This window comes from Mercenaria mercenaria, chromosome 9, assembly GCF_021730395.1.
Source record: "Mercenaria mercenaria strain notata chromosome 9, MADL_Memer_1, whole genome shotgun sequence".
NCBI classification, from domain to species: Eukaryota; Metazoa; Mollusca; class Bivalvia; order Venerida; family Veneridae; genus Mercenaria; species Mercenaria mercenaria.
Window position 1 is genome coordinate 16,776,215 of NC_069369.1, and position 21,430 is coordinate 16,797,644.

General features: G+C 33.7%; 2 protein-coding genes across 4 annotated transcripts in view; one reads left to right on the forward strand and one right to left on the reverse strand.

Annotated features, from left to right (window-relative positions):
• LOC123546580 (DNA-directed RNA polymerase II subunit RPB2) overlaps positions 1 to 12,848 on the reverse strand; it is a 39,802-nt gene extending 26,954 nt beyond the window's left edge. For all 3 annotated transcript variants that reach the window (XM_045332991.2, XM_045332990.2, XM_045332989.2), the window contains exon 1: positions 12,689 to 12,848. In XM_045332991.2, the coding sequence (XP_045188926.1) occupies positions 12,689 to 12,707 (19 nt within the window). In that variant the 5' untranslated portion in view covers positions 12,708 to 12,848. The remainder of the gene's footprint in view (positions 1 to 12,688) is intronic.
• Positions 12,849 to 12,893: 45 nt separating this feature from the next.
• LOC128559215 (phosphatidylinositide phosphatase SAC2-like) overlaps positions 12,894 to 21,430 on the forward strand; it is a 107,540-nt gene continuing 99,003 nt past the window's right edge. Inside the window, exon 1 of the mRNA XM_053550426.1 lies at positions 12,894 to 13,097. Within this exon, the coding sequence (XP_053406401.1) occupies positions 13,001 to 13,097 (97 nt within the window). The 5' untranslated portion in view covers positions 12,894 to 13,000. The remainder of the gene's footprint in view (positions 13,098 to 21,430) is intronic.

A 21,430-nucleotide genomic window follows, 5' to 3' on the forward strand; every position in this document is an offset into this window, starting at 1 on the left:
CAATTTAGTCAGTTTATAAAATATATTTTCACAGATAATTAAATTAGCGGTAATTATAGACTGCAATCTATGTTTTCGTCAGGAAACCCGCCGTACACATTGGTTTTACTGTCGTCTGCCGAATATAGGGCTGAAGAAAACTTTTGTAGGAAAGTTTAATCTGACTGCAGGCCTTTTTTTCGTCAATTTGGGAATGCCACCGACACCGGTGGAATTGGGAAAATGCTCTCGGAAATTGTCTTAATTGGGACAATTTTGGAAATTACCAAAAATTTACATAAATGTGTTTTTGTGTGAAATATTAATGAATTGCATTTCAGTAATTGTTCAACAGTATTATAATTTACCTAAATATACATACAAATTAGCAAAACTATCTTAAAACAGCAAAGGCCCTAAAAGGTATAATCATTTGGGAATTTTAAATTCAACTTTGGGAAAAAAACATACTTTTTTGAATTGGGATTACCTCCTTTTACCAGAGGGGAAAAAAGCCCTGGACTGATAGCACCACCTTGTCAAAATGTCAGCGAGACAAGTTTATGCTTTAATGTCAACATAAATTCTTCATCAGATATGCATGTAATCATTACAAATACTTTGCACTTGTATCAGATTTTAATTTTAATTGGGGATTTCCCCGACAGAAATATGCAGAATAAGTTTGGATGTGACGGAGACAGCGACAGTCAAACGTTATCACGCTGAGCGGCTGTCCCGAAACGTCCCATTATTTGGACTACATGTACGATGTAGCAGAAAAAATGCAATCAGCTGCAGTCACTTTTGCACAAAAACCTGGAAAAGTTGTTACGTGTCAAAATCTAGCACATGATTTTGAACCCCACCATAAAACTTTATCGCATACATGCCATAATTTTTCTGGACCTTTCCGGGATTCTGAGTTAAAATTTCCAAGATTTTTACCCTTTGTCCGGGACATACACCGTGACATTAGTATTAGTTTGTTTCATGCATAAATATCATAAAATTATATGCAGTTTCCGGAGATAAACATTGTTCCCTCGCTTAGGAATAATTTGTTGCAAATGTCGTCTAGCTTTCTAAGGGAGGTAAATAGGGTAATTTACGTTTATAGTTCGGCACGTGAATTGGATGCGTTCCCGAGGTGAACTGAATTGGGAGACTTGCTATATACGAAGAATTAACCTGGTCATCGTGATTTAGAATCCAGCTTATTTGGTATCTTTTTAAAGCTTAAATGTTTACCTAATCATTAATAAAATGGAATCCAGGGCACTAGACAACTTTTGGGGACAGGTACCCATACCCTCAGGAAGGGGAATTTTTCGTCGTTTTAAGACAAAAAGGGGAATTTTTAGCCATGTGTATGTTGTGACTTTCACACTTATTAATACCACTCTTTTCTATCATTTAGCTATATTTTCTGACAAATACCAACAAATAATTATGCAAATATTGTTCTTCTATATTTATTTCTTCTTAAACTTCCATTTATCAAAACTTTTGACATGATGTTTGACTCATGGTGACTGTTACATCCAACCTTATATTTCAATTTTTCTACTCTTTGAAGTAAAATGGCCAATGGCCTTCTCAAGCTGAGTGTCATTTATCATTTATTTTAGTTCTTAATAAAATTTCATTTAAAATAAAGTTATTTATGGTTAAATAATTTATAAACTGTCTTAAGTATTACTCTTTACCACTGATCTGTGAACTTCAACTTGCCAAACTGAAGACAAACCATTTAGTTCAGTAGGTTAAAGTAACTACAAACAATTTGAAAGGTCTAACATGAGAATATAAACACCTGAAATAAGAAGTAGAACAGGACTCAGGCTCGCATGACACAGCTTTGCGTTTATCAGAAATTATCATGACTGCTTGAACTGGGCACGACTTCCGTAGATTCTTTAGAATCTTGCGAGGTTGTAGTGCTTGTTGTAGGATAGGATGGGTTTTCTAATGCTTCTAGACTTTTCTGTTTAAATAAAATGTCGATTTTCTTACAACTTTCTGAGGTTTTTGATGTGATTTTTCTTCTGTACTGTTTCTGATGATGCAACATTTTTATTTGGCAAAGGCGATATCCGAAAATTCCGAATGTATCCGTACCCGCTTTGTTACGAGAGAATTCATTGGACAGTCTATTAAGGGGAGAAGACTCGTGAATGTTTATATTGGTTTCGTACTCAAAAAGGTTCGCCAACGAGTAATTACGTACATTTTCGGGAGTTTCCTTTCAAATTTTTTTGGGTGTTTTCGAGGGGAATTTTTTTCTGAGAAAGGGGAAAAAAACATATTATTTTGAGAGGGGAATGGGGCCGATATTCGGCCCCAAAAACGGCCAAACGAGTGCCCTGGAATCCTCAAAGGAATGAAATAAATCTTGTAGATAAAATCGATATACAGTGGAGTCCGCTTATTTGCATACACAATTTGTCAAAGCAAAATATGCGAATAACCGGGCTATTCGTTTATCCGAATATACGTACATGGCATCTGTTTCGGTATGCTTCGGCTGCTCTAGGAGCAATGGTTATTACTTTGAATCAATACGGCAACATTAGTTGGAAAATGTGTCACTAATGGAGTGATAAATCATACCTGTGTATGTTTTAAACAAATAAAGCTGTAAACGACAATATTCTTTATTTACCACTGACTGGAATTTACCCGCGAATCGTACAGATATCAAAACGCCATGCCGGTAATTTTCCATTCCACGAGCACGTGCGACCTACTGTAATGCCTAACTTACAACGCCGTTACTTTTGTTCATCGACACGTATACAAAAAACGCGCGTCACGCATTCATTTTTTTATTTTATCACTTCAGATTTTCAACACCGATTGAGAAGTAATATAGTTTGAATTCTATAACGATTTAAAAAAGGTTTTAACAGAAATGTTGGCAAAATTCTATAAAAACGGTCGATTTTTCATAAAATTACTTGCAAAATTTCAAACAGCGCAATCCTAAATACTTATTACTTTCTAAAAGTAAATAGATGATACAAACTATGGGCATAAAATTCAGACTTTTGACCAGAAAGTACAAAAAACAGAATAGAAAAATCTTAAATAATGAAAAGGCAGCAGCAATTTAAAAATATGAAGTAAAATGATTTTTGCACAGATTTCTGTTACGCGATCTCATGAACGTACATAGAAATTGCGGTTAAAAAACAAAAATAATGTTGTTGCGTATTTTTAATAAGTTTTGAATGAATCTTTGTACATGTATTTTTTGACACGACACTTTATAATAAGATATTCTTCTCAAACCATTTGTAATTTCCTTGAGGGCAAATAGGTCACAGGGGTAAGAAATCCGCTATTATAGTTTGACACGTTTACCTGTCAGTTTGTACGGGATATTGCACATTCGCTTTAACAAATTAAAAAGCTTTTTTATTGATTGTTACAACACTAGATCTACTTCTCAGCACTTAAGTACCGAGGCAGTACGATCAAACAGTGATGTGCAACATGGCGCGAAAACATGACGTAATGCCACGAAAATCTCGGGGAAACTATACAGCTTTGATCTCCACTTCTAATGTCACGCACCGATTGTCACCTAGGCGACGTGAAACAGCTGATCGGCTAGAGTAATTCACAATTCACAGTAAATTTCGGCATCTTTTGATCATTTTTATCACTGTTTGCGACCAAATTAGTGGACTTTTAGCCAAATGTTTTATGCAATTAAGCGGGACGGATTAAAAATTCAATGCAATTATACGAAAATCTTTAAAGGTAATTATATAGGGATCGATCGGTGCTTCAAGTTCGTATGCGAATATCCGGGATATGCGATTAACCGATATGCAATTAAGTGGAACGTACTGTAAAATATTTCAATTTTCAAGGACCGGCCGGCAAAGGTATTCAATAGTCAAAAGTTTAATTTAGAATATGTGTGACAATCAATCTACATTTTGAAAGATTACAACCTTTTAAAATAATTATCGTTTAATTGACCGTTATCAGCCATTCCTTCCAATCAAGGCTACATGTAGCTTCACCGCCTACGAGCTAACAACAACGAGATTTTCGGCTATTGTTCCTAATATTAAATTATCATAAAACTGTTATTGATTGCATAATTTTGTCAATTCATAATCAGGGTCATCAAAATAGGTGACTGTAAATTAATCTAGGTCATCAAAAGATCGCAGTGCGCAATATGACTGGTGATCGCAGCTAGCTTAATCAACATGTGTCCCGCTCGAGGGCATTAAACTGATTATCAGATAATTAGGAATAAACAATGTGACACCGGTGACTGTTTATTGTGTTTTATTCATGTAAAATTCAACAATTTATAGGCCAAAAAAAAAAATAGTTTTTTGGGGGGTTATTTTTGTTTTTCTGTATTTTTAATTTTCCGGGATATTTCAACACTGTCCGGGACAAGTATGTGATTTCCGGGACAATCCCGGACAATCCGGGACGTATGACATGTATGTTTATCGGTAATAGTCAATGTTGGCAGGGGTTCCATTTGACCCGGGAGATTTTCAAAAGACGCTCAAAGGACCCGGCATGATAATTGTCTGTGCGTCACTCGGGACCCGGTGGCATTTTCCTTTGATAATCCTTCCTCTTACCATTCATTCCCTACAGTAAAACTATGTCCACGATAAACACGTGTATTCAAAATAAACACTCGCGGTCATGCCCTCCTGCCTTTGATCTTCTGCTAAATCCCGCCCTTTATCCTGTGGACATGCCTGGCCGATTTTCCTTTAACAGCAAGTTACGTCACGGCGAGTGCACATAGGTAATTAGAATCAATGAAGTGTTAAGATTAATTAATAAGCGTAATGACTGTGTACTGTCAAAAAGGCGCCAATTATTAAATTATCTGTATTAAAGCGACCAGATGATTACCGAGCATGTGAAAAGTGCCCTGCAAGATTTCTTCATGCAAACTTTAAATTAGACCATTGTTTAGTGATCAAACCTTAATTTCAACAAGAAAATCCACAAATTTTAATGAATTTGGAAAGCAAAAATAAGTTTAAAATGTCCGTTCACGATTCTAATTACACCCGATGACATACAGTATGCAATTTTTCCAAAATTCACTGAAAAAACTGACTTTCAATGCAATTGTTAATGAAAAATACCATCATTATTTGAGGAACTATCTCGGGTTTACCTTAGTGGACCAAGTTTAGTGATCAAAGACGACATTCAGACGACATTCCGAAAGTGTACCAGTATCTGGATAGTACGTTTTGGATACATTTTTACAGAGTGTTTTAGCACTTCTGTTAAAAAACAAAAATATTGAAGAAAAACCTCATCAAATTAACATGAATTTTGATAAATATTAATTTACAATATGAGATTATATGACCTGAAACAGACATTGTTATTATGCTGTAACATGTTCTTGGTTTTATTGTTTTATGAGCTATCTATTAGGTAGTATTACTATATAAGAAAATATAGTCAATTGTATCGACGTGCTGGGACAGGACTCCTGTATTTTGGAAAAGGACCCTTCAAAATATGGACCCAAGGGTCCTAGGACTCTTGGGTTTTCAGGTCTAGTGGAACCCCTGGTTGGCAAAAAGCCAGTCAATATGAGTATTGACCGGGTCGGCGGTCAATACTGGTTAAAACCGGTCATACTGGTCAATACTGGTCGATTCAATACTATGGTCACTCTTGGGTGGTCAATTCTGGTTTATTCAACACTTTTACATAATGCACATTCACAGATTGGCACAGGCTGTGATAGTAATATAAAAATAATAAAGCAATTTGAATAATATAAAATTTTGTTCATTTTTAAAAAGTATAGTGGTCTATACTGGTCGATTCAGTTTTGGTCTGTGGCAATGTGTCCTTGTCAGGCTCAGTTTTGGACAATATACTTAGACTGGTCAGTGGTCAATACTAGTTTATTCAATGCTTTTATCTTCTTACAGTAGCCTTTATTTAATTAATTAATTAAAGATTTTATTAATATAAATTACACTCATTGAAACAGACAGTACTGGTCAATTCAAATTTTGGTCCTACGCAATATCCCTAATTAATACATACAGTGGTCAATACTAGTCAGTTGAATATTTGGATTGCATGACTTATTTTACCATGTTCAAGCATCTCAATAATACAGTGGGATTATTGATCTTGACAGCTAATTAGTGACTAGATAGACAGGTCTGCAACATCTATCGTATATTGTAAGACATGGTGTCAATTAGGCAATGTGACAATTGCTATCAAAACACAATTAAACCACTTCCATGAAAGGGTCCAGGTGTTTTGCAGCAGTTTTTTATTAAATTTATTATTATCTATACCAATATAAAAAATCATTAGATTTATCACTTGTGAATAAAACAGTTACTGCTACAGTTTATGAAATACTTTCTACAAATGAAGTTCAGCAAAACTATATAAATTATCTTTGTAATCTAATCTAACAAAAAATGTTTAACAACCAGTATCAATCAGTATTGACCAATCAACCACTTCTGACCAACTTGGGAGTATTGATTTGGTTGCTTTAACTAAATACTAATGCCTGCATTTACCATAATCAGACCCCACATGTTCTTAAAGGCCTAGATTTTGGCAGTAGGCCAAGGGATTTCTGTCTTCACCTGCACAGTTGGGGGCTAATGACCATCACAGTATGGTTCCAATAAACAAGGGTCATTGTTTATTGGAGAGTCAGTCTACCTTACAAGTGTATCAATTAGTGAGAATTGGAAGCAATGTAATTTATTTTAAATTAATGAATAATTGATAACTTTTAAAGTTATACTTTTTTTTTGGCATTTCTATGTGAAGAAAAATATTTGATGATCAAACACAATAATAAAATAATCAGAAACTTATTTCCACAATAATGAAATAATGAGAAACTTGCTTAAAGAAATATGCAAGTTTTTATTTTTTCAAATTCTGTCTGGAGAATTGTGATATTTCAGAAAAATGTGACTTTCACTCATCTAAAGCTTGCAGAATACTGTAAATAACATTTGTCTAAAACTGAAAACAGAATGTGCATTTCAAAGTTATAAAGCAAGCATGAAAAAGTCACTTTTGGCAACATACTGAAAATGAAAATTGAGTATAGATGGAACACAATATTTTTATATTCAAATAATGTTGATTACATGAATACAAGAAAATCAATTTCCAATTGGAAAAATATTGTTTGTCAGCACAAAGAACTCGTGAAGTTTTCACTATACTTGTGTTTTATTATCATTATTATTTTCAATATTATTACTGTATATTTTATCATCCTATATATAATATAATAATAATAATAATTATTATGATTATTATTATTATTATTATTATAACATTAAAGTAATAGTTATTATATCATATAATATCAAAATAATAACTTTTATTAATATCATTCCACATTCACTGAAGAAAAATTAATTTCTTTCAACTCCACTGCACACATCTTCATGGTCTAGTTGGGGTCCCTGCTGTGCTAATTGCCCTCTAATCAGTTACTGTTACATAATCGCTGATAAGTTTAGTTTTAGTTTAGTTTTATTCATAGCAAATCGGCAATATTCTTGCCTTTGGCCATTAACAATATAATACAATGTGAAAAATGGCAAATACATGTATATGTCGTATATACAGACATTATAGTGAACACACAATATTTATACAAATAACAAAATTAAGAAACAGTTGTAGAAACAAGGGTATCGATACGGAACTTCATTGCATCTCTCAAATATTTTGCAGTTCTAAACAACATATTCTTATTATTTGTTGACATAATTGTTGAAAATTTGTTTATTGACGGCCAGGAAATTGGCCCTAGATATCTATTGCGTATATCAGTGTATCTGTTACAACACAAAAGAAAATGATATTCTGATTCTACAGATCTTTGATTACAAAGTTTACATAAACGATTTTCTCTATGAGTACCATTATATCTCCCAAATTCAATTTCAAGAGAATGAGAACAAAGTCTAAAACAAGTAAGTTCTTTACGTAATTTATCATTTGTTATAAGGTCTAGGTATTTTTCATAATAAAATGTCGATTTAAATTTTCTATAATAATCAAGTTTTGGCATATCAGAAATAGAAGCATACCAGTTTTGAATGAACTGGTCCCTTAATTGTCTTTTAAATAAAGACATGTAGTTTACCCTGGGGTTGATGTCTGTTAAGACATAAGAAAATCCTATATTATCAATAATTGATTTTATACATCTACTCCAAGACTTGGGATTGGGGCTATCATAATTATCAACATATAGGGAGTGTATAGGAGAGCCTGTATTCTTACAGATTTTTAACCAAAATTTAAGTGCTCTTTCTTTACATAAAACTGACAAAGGAAACCTACCAAGTTCTCCATATACCGCATAGTTTGGTGTCTGTTTTCTTACTCCTAAAATGTATTTACAAAATCTCATGTGTAGCTTATCAATTTCTTTAATGTTGTATACACCCCATATTTCTGCTCCATATAATAGAATTGGAACTATAGTGGAATCAAATAAATGCAGTTTTGTTTTAATATCAAGTTTAACCCTATCAAATAAAGATAATAGATTGTGATAAGCCCTTAAAGCTTGATCAGATAGAGCTTTAACAGCAACATTCATATTCCCTGTATAAGTAAATTTAATACCGAGATAAGTAAAGTTGTCTACCTGCTCTATTTTAGTACCGTTAATAAAAATTGCTCTGTGAAAAAGTTGTTTTCTTTTTTCAAAAACACATAATTTCGTTTTAGAAACATTTATCTTCAAACCCCATTTTACAGAATAATGATATAAACTGTCAACTTGGGATTGTAAGCTAACAGGATCAGTAGTAAAAAGTACAATGTCATCTGCGAATAATATTAAGTACATAGATAACATATTCAAGTCATTATCAGTCATATTATTAAAATCCACAGTTTTTGTTATATCATTTATGAACAGAGAAAATAACAAGGGAGATAATGGCTCGCCTTGTTTAACACCGATGGTTACATCAAAAAACTCGGACATATCCATATTCGGACAAAATCTGACACATGCTTTAACATTACTGTAGATGGTTTTAATCATGGCAATCATTTTACAACTAATGCCAGATTCTACCAATTTTGCCCATAATGCGTCATGAATAACGGTATCAAAAGCTTTCTCATAGTCAATAAACAAGCACCAAAGTTTAGAATTAGCAGATAAGACTTTTTGAATAATAGAGTGAAGGATGAATACGGCATCAGATGTAGATCGACCATCACGAAAACCGAATTGGGCGTCATTATAAACATTATCATTTTCACACCATTTGTTAATTCTATTTCGTAACAGCAGTGAAAATATTTTGGCTAATACATTTATAATAGTAATACCTCTGTAATTTGAGGGGTCATTCATGTCCCCCTTTTTATATATGGGGACAATGAATCCTTTACACCAGTCTTCAGGGTAAATCCCTGTATCATATATATTGTTATAAATTGTACATAAATATGGTGCAATAAAAGTTTTTGCGTCAATGAAAAAATCTGCAACAATATTGTTAAGATCCGGGCTCTTATTTCTCTTAAGCTTTAAAATAGTTTTACATATTTCATCAATAGTAAATGGAGAATCTAACTGATCAATATGTAGTGTATCTGTACGAGGATAGTTAAGGTCACTTGAATTTAGTTGAGCGCTTGTGTTTTCAGCCATTTTTGCAAAATGCTGCACAAATGCATCAGTATTTAAATCACTATTATGAGATTTACCTTTAGATTTGAATTTTTTTATATATCTCCAAAACTGTTTGGGTGAGGATTTACTCAAGGACGAGAGTCTGATTTTTTCTCTTGCGTAATATGCAATTTTGGCTTTGCGTTTAATTTTAGAGAATTTGTTTCGACTATTTAAGAACACTACTTTAGTACGTTCGGTCATGTTCATGGCATAATCACGTTTAGATTTCAAAAAATCATCTTTAGCAAGGCGGCAGTCATTGTTAAACCAAGGGGCCTTCTTGACTCGGCGCACAGGTTTAGTCGAGTGAGTTTTACCAAAACACTTAAAAGAGATCTCATGTAATATATTGGTTAATGAATTAATACATTCATTGATGTCATATTCCCCGGAAGTTAGTGATCCAGTAATATTATCAAAAATGTGTTTTTTTGATTCTAACAATTGATTAAATAACACAGTATTAGAAGAATCCCATGTTATCTTATCAACCTTTGGATAATCCACTTTAGGAATATTTGCATTAAGAAACATGGAAAAAATAACTGGCGAATGGTCGGAAAATTCCGTCGGTTCCAGTACACACATGTTATATACAGATGAAAAATTATCATTTTTTGTAATCAGGTAATCAACCGTACTGGCTATAAGCAGCAGATAAGATGGGAGTTGTATATTGGATTTGGGGGGGGACACTTATAAAGTAGTGAATCTAGGCCTTAGAGGGCAATTAGCACAGCAGGGACCCCAACTAGACCATGAAGATGTGTGCAGTGCAGTTGAAAGAAATTAATTTTTCTTCAGTGAATGTGGAATGATGATAATAATAATTATTATTTTGACATTATATAGATGATAATAACTATTACTTTAATGTTATAATAATCATAATAATAATAATAATTATTATTATCATAGTTATTATTATTATTATTACTATATTACATATAGGATGATAAAATATAAGTAATAATATTGAAAATAATAATGATAATTAAACACAAGTATAGTGAAAACTTCACAAGTTCTTTGTGCTGACAAAAAAAATTAATATAAAATTATTGTGTTCCATCTATACTCAATTTTCATTTTCAGTATATTGCCAAAAGTGACTTTTTTCATGCTTTGCTTTGTAACTTTGAAATGCACATACTGTTTTTAATTTTAGACAAATGTTATCTAAAGTATTCTGCCAGCTTTAGATGAGTGAAAGTCACATTTTTCTGAAATATCACAATTCTCCAGACAGAATTTGAAAAAAATAAAAACTTACATACTTCTTTATGAAAGTTTCTCATTATTTTATTATTGTGAAAATAAGTTTCTGATTATTTTATTATTGTGTTTGATCAACAATATTTTTCTTTACATAGAAATGCCAAATAAAATCTAGTATAACTTTAAATGTTATTAATTATTCATTAATTTAAAATAAATTACATTGTTTCACCTTCTCACTAATTGATACACTTGAAAGGTAGACTGACTCTCCAATAAACAATGACCCTTGTTTATTGGAACCATACTGTGATGGTCATTAGCCCCCAACTGTGCTGGTGAAGACAGAAATCCCTTGGCCCACTGCCAAAATCTAGGCCTTTAAACAGTCATTATTTAATTGTTCATAAACTTTGCAAAATATCTTAACAGTCAGTATTGACTAATTGACCAGTATTGCAGGCCTTTTTTTATGCTGATTTTAGGGCCGAAATTCGGCCCCATTCCCCAATCTAAAAAGTATACTTTTTTCCCCACCTTGGCCAAAAATTCCCCATGCAAAAAAAATGAAATTAGTTTTGATTTTCAGTCCTGATTTTAACAACTTTTCAGCAAATATATTCCTCCAAACAATGATTTCGCGACGTAAATTTCCCCTCCAAAAAGGACCTGGTACCCTTCCCCAAATTTACAAAAAAAGGGCTGTATTGACCAATCGACCAGTATTGACCACTTCAGGGAGTACTGACCGGGGCGGTTTTAACCGGTTAAAACCGGGGGCTGGTTTTAACCACCCAACATTGGTAATAGTTATATTCAAAGACACAATTGATTTGTCATTTATACACATAAATTTAGAGTCCAAAAAACATAATTTTATACTTTTGATTAAAACCAAAGAACTAAAAATACACAGAATGGCAACTGGGGATAATCCCGTGTCATCTCGTGTTAGAGCGTTATCTTATTTCAAAGCGTTTGCCGACTTGATCAATCATGATCAAATCAACAGGCGCTTACTGAAGTATAAAATTGGCGGTATGCCCGGCGCGTAATAAACCAAATCGAGTCCTTTTTTCAAATGAAAACTGTTGATTTATTAGACTTCCAATCATAAATTCATTCCTTCCCCGTGTAGAAAATACTAATAACATTAAAAAAGCACCATTATCATTATAAACAATCAATCCAGAAGTAACCTAATTTAAAAGCGTTTGCCAACTTGATCCATCGTGATCAACAGACACTTACATCCAGATCTCATTCAGTTGTCACTGGATGTTGGCGAGATTTGCTCTATATGCCTTTCAAGTTGCCGATCTATTTATTTTTATAGCTCTTTGTTAAAACTAACAAAAAGTGGTGGTTGTTGCTGATGAAAAATAATTGGCACAACTGCCATTCGGGCAAGTCAAGTTATAGTTGAAGTTGCCCTATGGTCAAGTACTCATCAAAGTTAAGGTCGAGCCCCAACTTCGACCTAACTTCTTAAATTCTGTCACAATTTAGCCGAAAAAAATGCTGTCCGGGAACTAAGTCAAATTGTAATTTGCGACTCGAGATACCTTATAATGATATAGCAATTCCACTCAAAATCAGGTTTCAAAAAAGTCAGATTTTATGAGAATGCATACAGAGTAGCAAAAATATCACATCTTAACAAAAGACTGACAGTGTTTACTAAAAAATCTACTGACCCAAAATGTTCAAATTATTTGTTGTGAAATAACCATAAAAAAATAGAAATAATACTTATACAAGTACCTTCATCTTGCCCATACATCTTTGTATTTATTGTTTACAACTTATTGAAGAATATTCAATGGGTAAGAAATTGTTAAGTTGACCAGTGTTGCCGATGATAACCGATATTTATTAGAGCTTAATATGTTGTTGTTCGGCGTCCGCCATTGGGACGCGAATACTCTTCACAGAAAGAGGTAGCAATGTAATTTCGTGATAAGGGGGAGAACTCTTCGTTTTCCTGAACTTGTCAGTTGTCAAATACAGAAAACAATGCATATTTAGTTTGTCAGTCAGTAAATAAAGGTTTTTAGCTCATATTTCTGTGACAGTATGGAAGTGTTTCAAACCGACAACCACTACATTATTCTTGACGGAGAATATAGTCTTTGGTGTAGTAGAAGGCATGGAACATTAGAACCAAAGACAGGTAGGTGGTCACTCCCTCACACATGCAGTGAAGTAGTATATGTCACTATGTCTGTAAATATGATCACAGATGAAGACACTAACGTTTGAGTTTAAAATAAAATTTGGCATTGTCTGTCTGATGGGAAACCACGACCAATTGGTTGTGTCATAAGAGAAATCAAGTCCAGTTAATAGGCAATGTCTTATTTCACATCCAATTACAAATTGCATTTTATGCATGGCTGTGTCCATTAAAGGTTTTTAGGTATGAATAATTGTCATTCTAGAGTAAAGTGGCAATCCTTTTGTGGTATAATATTGTCTAGTCCAATGCATGATGTAATTATCACTTTCAGACTACCTTAAGGTTCATGTAAAGTGTTTGAGGCTACCCCTCTGGCGAAATTTCGTTTCATGTTTTGAGACCTCACAGGCCTTTGTTTTTCATACATTGTATACCAAACTGTTCAGAAAGAGTAGAAGTGTCATTCAAGAGAGGTTGTTTTGTTCGGTACAATAATATATCTCTTATATCACATGTACTTTGCTTGTTTACATTCTGTTTTGTAAAAAATATCAGACTTCTTTTTCAAAAATATTTTGACATTAGGTCTATACTTGTTGTGTGCCTAGCATATTTCTCCAGGTACTCCCAGTGTTAAAATTGCTACAATACATCTACATTTCAAAAAGTTGCAAAAATTGCAAAACGAAAGTGAAAGTAGAGCTGTCAAAATGACAAAATACTCCTATATTTCAGAAAATATGTAAGTTAACCGTATTTCAGTACTGGGAGTACCTAGATAAATATGTTAGAGACACAAACAAAACATATTTACAGAAAAAATACTTTCGAAAAAGAAGTTTGATATTTTCTACAAAATAGAACTGTGACGATCGAAGTACATGTAATTTTTGACAAAATACTTATTCTCAAAGAAGCTTACCTTTGTATACTGCATTCCCTACTTCCTCTGAACAATTCAGTGTATTTATAATAAATAGTAACGGTCTTTGAATAATAAATTTCCGAAATCAAAATTCACCTGAGGGGTGGTCTCCAAACACTTTACATGAACCTTAATTTTTATTCTGATATTGGGTCCAACTCGGCCATGTCTGCAAACTGGCATAATCATTGGTGAGGCCAAGCAAAACATAAATTGCAAGCTTAAGAAAATAAGAAATGAATATTTAATCTTTTTATTTTCCTATAATAAGTTTGTTTTATCTTGTAACTAGGTAAGTGTAAAAAACAAAAAAATAAACAATTAATTTAATTAAGAAAAGATAGATGCATGAATATATGCACAGTGTAAAATTGTGCTTAGATTACCCCCTCCAAAGTTATGGCAGGCATTCATAAAAGAATTACAGGCAAATGAATGAAATAAGATATAGAGCATGATCTCTAACTTTTTACTTTTATATATTGGAATCATCAGTTTGTTATGTGGTTTGTTGCATAAAGTTTTTGTAGTGAGTAACTTCTACATTTTTAAAGAGATTCCATTTGGAATTTCGTACAGTCCCAGTGGAGTGAAGATATGCATGACGTATTGTTTTCTTTTAAATTAATGGACAAATGGAGAGCACCAAGGTCTGCATTCTGCCTCAAGCCTGTGGAGCAAACTACTTCCAAAGATGTTAAGAGATTACAATGAACCTTCATACTCATGATCCCTATGACATGTAGATTTGTGAAATAAATTTTTTTCTTGGATGAGCAAAGGTGGGGTCAGGTCAACATCCATAAGCTTTTGTGAGCAAACATCTTCCCTTATTTTAAAGGGACTCCAGTGAATTTTCAGGTATGTGATTCCTTTTTTCTGGGTTAGGCAGAGGTTAGGGGCACCCATACCCCATGGCCACTTTCCCTATCCTCCCACATCCAAGGAGAAAGCCTAAACACTTCATACAAAGTGGTCAAAGTTATGTTTGACTTTTTTTTTCTGGGATGGACAATAATGAGTTGGGGGATACTCCCTAAGTTTGTTTTGCACAGTTATTTCCACAGTTTTATTAATTCTTTGAGAGGACTAAGGTGTAAATGGAAGCAAACTTACGTCAAGAATGTTCCTTTTAGTCTGACAAGGCATTGTATGGCGCAGGTATTAATCTTATTTAGTGATAATTCTAGTTCTGTTTAGTTATAAATGCCTCTTTTTAGCTCATCAGAGCACAAAGTGCTCAAGGTGAGCTATTGTGACTGGTCATTGTCTGGCGTCTTGGTGTGTTTGTTGTGCGGCGTCCGGCATGCGTCAGCATTAAATTCCGCCTTGTTAACACTCTAGAGGCCACAGTTTTTTTACTCAATCTTTATGAAACTTGGTTAGAATGTTTGTCTTGTCAAGTTTGAAACTGTGTCATGTGGGGTCAAAAACTAGGTCAGTGGGCGAGATCAAAGGAAAATCTTGTCAACACTTGGGTCCACAGTTTAAATTTGAAACTCATGAGAATTGGTCAGAATGTTTGTCTTGATGGCCTCTAGGTCAAGTTCAGATCTGGGTCATGTGAGGTCAAAAACTAGGTCACCTGGTCAAATCAAAGGAAAAGCTTGTTAACACTCTAGAGGCTAGTCATTTATGCATTTATGACCTATCTTCATGAAACTTGGTCAGAATGTTTATCTTGATGATCTTTAGGTCAACTTCATAACTTGGTCATGTGGGGTCAAAAACTAGGTCACTAGGCCAGTTCAAAGGAAAATCTTGTTAACTCTCTAGAGAGTTGAGACCACATTTTAAGTTTGAAATTAAGAGAATGTTTGTCTTGATGACTTCTAGGTCAAGTTCGAATCTGGGTCATATGGGGTCAAAAACTAGGTCAACCAGTCAAAAATCAAAGAAAAACCTTGTGTATGCAACAGGGGATGCATTTTAAACTGGATCCTCATGAAATTTGATCAGAATGTTTGTCATGATGAAATCTAGGTCAAGTTCGAATATGGGTCATCTGGGGTCAAAAACTAGGTCATCCAGTCAAATCAAAGACAATTGTGTGTATGCAATAGGGGTTGCATTTTTTGCTGGATCTTCATGAAATTTGATCACAATGTTTGTCTTGATGAAATCTAGGTCAAGTTTGAATATGGGTCATCTTGGTTCAAAAACTAAGTCACCCGGTCAAATAAAAGAAAAACTGTGTGTGTGCGATAGGGGCTGCATTTTTCACTGGATATTCATGGTATTTGAACAGATTGTTTGTCTTGTTCAAATCTAGGTCAAGTTTGAATATAGGTCATCTGGGGTCAAAAAATAGGTCACTGTCAAATCAAAGAAAAACTTTGTGTGTGCAATAGCATGAAACTTGGTCAGAATGTATGTCTCCATGAAATCTCAGAAGAGTTTTTATCTTGGTCATCTGGGGTCAAAAACTAGGTCACCTGGTCAAATCAAAGAAAAAGCTTGTTTAAACTCTAGGGGCCACTTTTTTATTCACCCTGCATAAAACTTGGTCAGAATGTTTGTTATCATGAAGTTTTGGATGATTTCGAATCTGGGTCATATGGGGTCAAAAGCTAGGTCACTAAGTCTATTAAAACAAAAGCTTGTTTACACTCAAGAGGCCACAGTTTTGCTCCAGTCTTAATGAAAATTGGTCAGAATATTTGTTTCTATGAAATCTCACATGGATTAAAAATTGGGTCAGGTTGGGGCAAAAGCTAGGTCATTAGGCCAAATTGAAGAAAAATCTTGTTTACACTCTAGAGGCCATATTTTTGCTCCAATTATTATGAAACTTGGTTAGAATGTTTATCTCCTTGAAAACTCAGAGGAGTTTGAAACTGGGTCATGTGGTTTCAAAAACTGGGTCACTAGGTCAAACATGTTTACACTGTTATGATGTGTTACTGAGGTGTGCGACCTAGGGCCATCTTGGCCCTCTTGTTTGACATTTTGATATTTATTTTATTTTTACTTGAGATGATTGTTTCATTGGATTTGATTCAAACGAAAAATAGTTATTCCTCATCATCACCCACATGAAATGGCACATGGATCATAACACTTGCACCAATATTTCATGAATTATCCACCATTTTTACTTAGAATTTAGTTTACTTTTGATGCTTTTCTACATTAGATTTGTTGTCACTAAATGGATTTGATTTAAACTTAAATTCACCAACATTTTATGACACAAGGTCTTTAACGCTGCCAATATGTATAAATTATGCCCCCAGTTTCTTAGAACTTCAGGTTCAAGTTGTAATGCACCTTTCCTAGGTCTCACTTAAAAACATAACTAAACCCAAACCAAAGAAACCCATTCTTGTTATATCACTCTTTTTGTATTCTGATATGAAAGTTGAGCAGTCTTCTTTAATGTTTTACATTTTTTGCTTGACTATTCAAAGAATAGGTAGAGCTTTCGGACTCACCCATTCGTCAGCATCGACATCCGCGTCTGCATCCTGATTTGGTTAAGTTTTTGCATGTAAGCTGGTATCTCAGTACTCACTAATAGGAATGGATTGAAACTTCACACACTTATTGAATAATTCACTGTGATGAACTGACTTACATTGCACAGATTCTATAATTCTGTTTTGCTTTTTTTGCACAAAATTATGCCCCTTTTTTGTTAAGTTTTTGTATATATTAAAGCTGGTATCTCAGTTTCCACTAATGGGAATGGATTGAAACTTCACACACTTGTTCACTGTGATGATCAGGCGTGCATTGTACAGGTCCCATAACTCTACTTTGCTTAGGTTTCATATCTCTGATTTACATTTTTACGAGGTTATGCCCCTTTTTTCGGCTTAGCAATTTTTGTTAAATTTTTGTAAGTAACCTAGTATTTCAGTACCCACTGATGGGAATGGATTGAAACTTCACACACTTGTTCACTGTGAAGATCTTACATGCATTGTACAGGTTCAGTAATTTTGTTTTGCACTTTTACAAAATTATGCCCCCTTTTCAATTTTTATATTCATTCCATTGACATGGCTGTTGAATAGTCGAGCATTGCTGTCCTTTGACAGCTCTTGTTTTCCAAACCATGGTTCATGACATTTATTTCCAACTAGATATGTATTCTCCATGACAACAACATTTATTTTCTCAACATCTCTCTAATGATGTAAGTTCATATAACCAAAGACATTCATTCTAATTTAAAATAGTGTGTCTTCTGTCACAACCAGTTTGTATAAATCTAAACAATTACCACTATTGTTTTGGTAAGCTAAAGAAATAATAAAAACTAGAATCAAAACTGAAATCAATTATCACTATATATGCAAGAATCTGATGCTTTTTTTTAGCAAAACAAATAAAGGATCATCATTGATATTACACAAGATCCCATATAGTTGTTGTAAGATTACTTATCAGAATTTCTGTTTTATTTTGTAGGTTTTTGAGTAAGTTCAGGAGTTTGATTCAAAGGAACAAAATGTGCATGTTATTGTGTCATTTGTAGAATTAGCTGAATAATATTATAATATGTTAGGATTAATAGTTGAAGACATTACATGATAGCTGATAACATCTTTAGCCATTTGCCCACCACCTCAAATTTTATGGAAAGTTGTCAATGATATTAGAGGACCAGTTAATGTTGGTACAGAATCAGACATAAAACGTGATATATAACTAAAATTTAATTAGATGTTATTTTTTTTTGTTTTCATTTAGATGATTTATCAAAGTAAACACTAAATTGAGAGATAGATGCCAAAAGCCTTATTTATTGTTTTCAAAAACAATTTATGACTGTGGTCAATTCCAAGCAAACTGTGTCCATATAGCAAGTGTGCAGCAAGCTTTAGGTACAGGAATATTTTGTTGTTTACAGCCTATTTATTACACTTTTGTCTACAATACCCTGTTGATAATTGATGAGAAACTGCTTTAAGACTTTGGTCTGTCCCTTTTTATTTTGTCTTAATGCAGTTTCAGCATTTCCTAAACTCTGTTTATTCCATTCCGCAGACTGCGGATGGTATGACAGGATAAATTTTATATACTGAATATTTTTTCAATAAAGTATAATGTCATTTGTTGTAAAAAGCTCTTCATGCCGGAGGTTAATGTCATTTGTTGTAAAAAGCTCTTCATGCAGGAGGTGATTCTGAGTTCAACATAAAAATTGTGTAAATGATGTAAATTTTGTAGTTTGAGTCAAAAAGTCATCTGTTCTTTGATTGTCATTTCTTTTTTAAGTCAATTTTTAGCTCACCTGAGCAATGCTCAGGTGAGTTTTTCTGATCGCTCGATGTCCGGCGTCTGTCGTCTGTTGTCTGTCTGTCGTCTGTCTGTCAACATTTAGCTTGTGTATGCGATAGAGGCTGTATTTTTCAACTGATCTTCATGAAATTTGGTCAGAATGATCTCCTTGATAAAATCTAGGCCGAGTTTGAAAATGGGTCATCTGGGGTCAAAAACTAGGTCACTAGCTCAAATCAAAGACAAAGCTTGTGTATGCGATAGAGGCTGTATTTTTCAATTAATCTTCATAAATTTTGGTCAGAATGATTATCTTGATGAAATCTAGGTCGAGTTTGAAAATGGGTCGTCTGGGGTCAAAAACTAGGTCACTAGGTCAAATCAAAGAAAAAGCTTGTGTATGCGATAGAGGCTGTATTTTTCAATTAATCTTCATGAATTTTGGTCAGAATGATTATCTTGATGAAATCTAGGCCAAGTTCGAAAATGGGTCATCTGGGGTCAAAAACTAGGTCACTAGGTCAAAACAAAGAAAAAGCTTGTGTATGTGATAGAGGCTGTATTTTTCAATTAATCTTCATGAATTTTGGACAGAATGATTATGTTAATAAAATCTAGGCCAGGTTTGAAAATGGGTCATCTGGGGTCAAAGACTAGGTCACTAGGTCAAATCAAAGAAAAAGCTTGTGTATGCGATAGAGGCTGTATTTTTCAATTAATCTTCATGAATTTTGGTCAGAATGATTATCTTGATAAAATCTAGGCCAAGTTTGAAAACAGGTCATCTTGGATAAAAAACGAGGTCACAAGATCAAATCAAAGAAAAAGCTTGTGTGTGCGATAGAGGCTGTATTTTTCAATTAATCTTCATGAATTTTGGTCAGAATGATTATCTTGATGAAATCTAGGCCGATTTCGAAAATGGGTCATCTGGGGTCAAAAACTAGGTCACTAGGTCAAATCAAAGAAAAAGCCTGTGTATGTGATAGAGGCTGTATTTTTCAATTAATCTTCATGAATTTTGGTCAGAATGATTATCTCGATGAAATCTAGGCCGATTGCGAAAACGGGTCATCTGGGGTCAAATCAAAGAAAAAGCTTGTGTATGTGATAGAGGCTGTATTTTTCAATTAATCTTCATGAATTTTGGACATTAGAATGATTATCTTGATAAAATCTAGGCCAAGTTTGAAAACAGGTCATCTTGGATAAAAAACGAGGTCACAAGATCAAATCAAAGAAAAAGCTTGTGTGTGCGATAGAGGCTGTATTTTTCAATTAATCTTCATGAATTTTGGTCAGAATGATTATCTTGATGAAATCTAGGCCGATTTCGAAAATGGGTCATCTGGGGTCAAAAACTAGGTCACTAGGTCAAATCAAAGAAAAAGCCTGTGTATGTGATAGAGGCTGTATTTTTCAATTAATCTTCATGAATTTTGGTCAGAATGATTATCTCGATGAAATCTAGGCCAATTGCGAAAACAGGTCATCTGGGGTCAAAAACTAGGTCACTAGGTCAAATCAAAGAAAAAGCTTGTGTATGCGATAGAGGCTGTATTTTTCAATTGATCTTCCTGAAATTAAGTCAAAATAATGATCTTAATGAAATCTAGGCTGAATTTGAAAATGGGTCATCTGGGGTTAAAAAGAAGGTTAAAAAGAAGGTCACTAGGTCAAATCTAAGAAAAACCTTGTGTATGCCATAGAGGCTGTATTTTTCAATTGATCTTCATGAAATTTTGTCAGAATGATTGCCTTGATGAAATCTAGATCAAGTTTGAATATGGGTCATCTGGGGTCAAACATTAGGTCACTAGGTCAAATCAAAGAAAAACATTGTGTATGCAATAGAGGCTATATTTTCCGATTGATCTTCCTGAAATTAAGTCAGAATGATTGCCTTGATGAAATGTTGGTCAAATTTGTATATGGGTCATCTTGGATCAAAAAGTAGGTCACTGGGTCAAATCAAAGAAAATACTTATTTATACTCAAGGTTTTTGCTCCAATTTTAATGATAATTGGTCAGAATATTTTTTTCCATGAAATCACTAGGTCAAATTATGGTGTGTAATGGTGTGTTTCTCAGGTGAACGACCTAGAACGACCTAGGGCCATCTTGGCCCTCTTGTTTAATGTCATTGCTTATTCCAAGCTGTAGACATTTTCA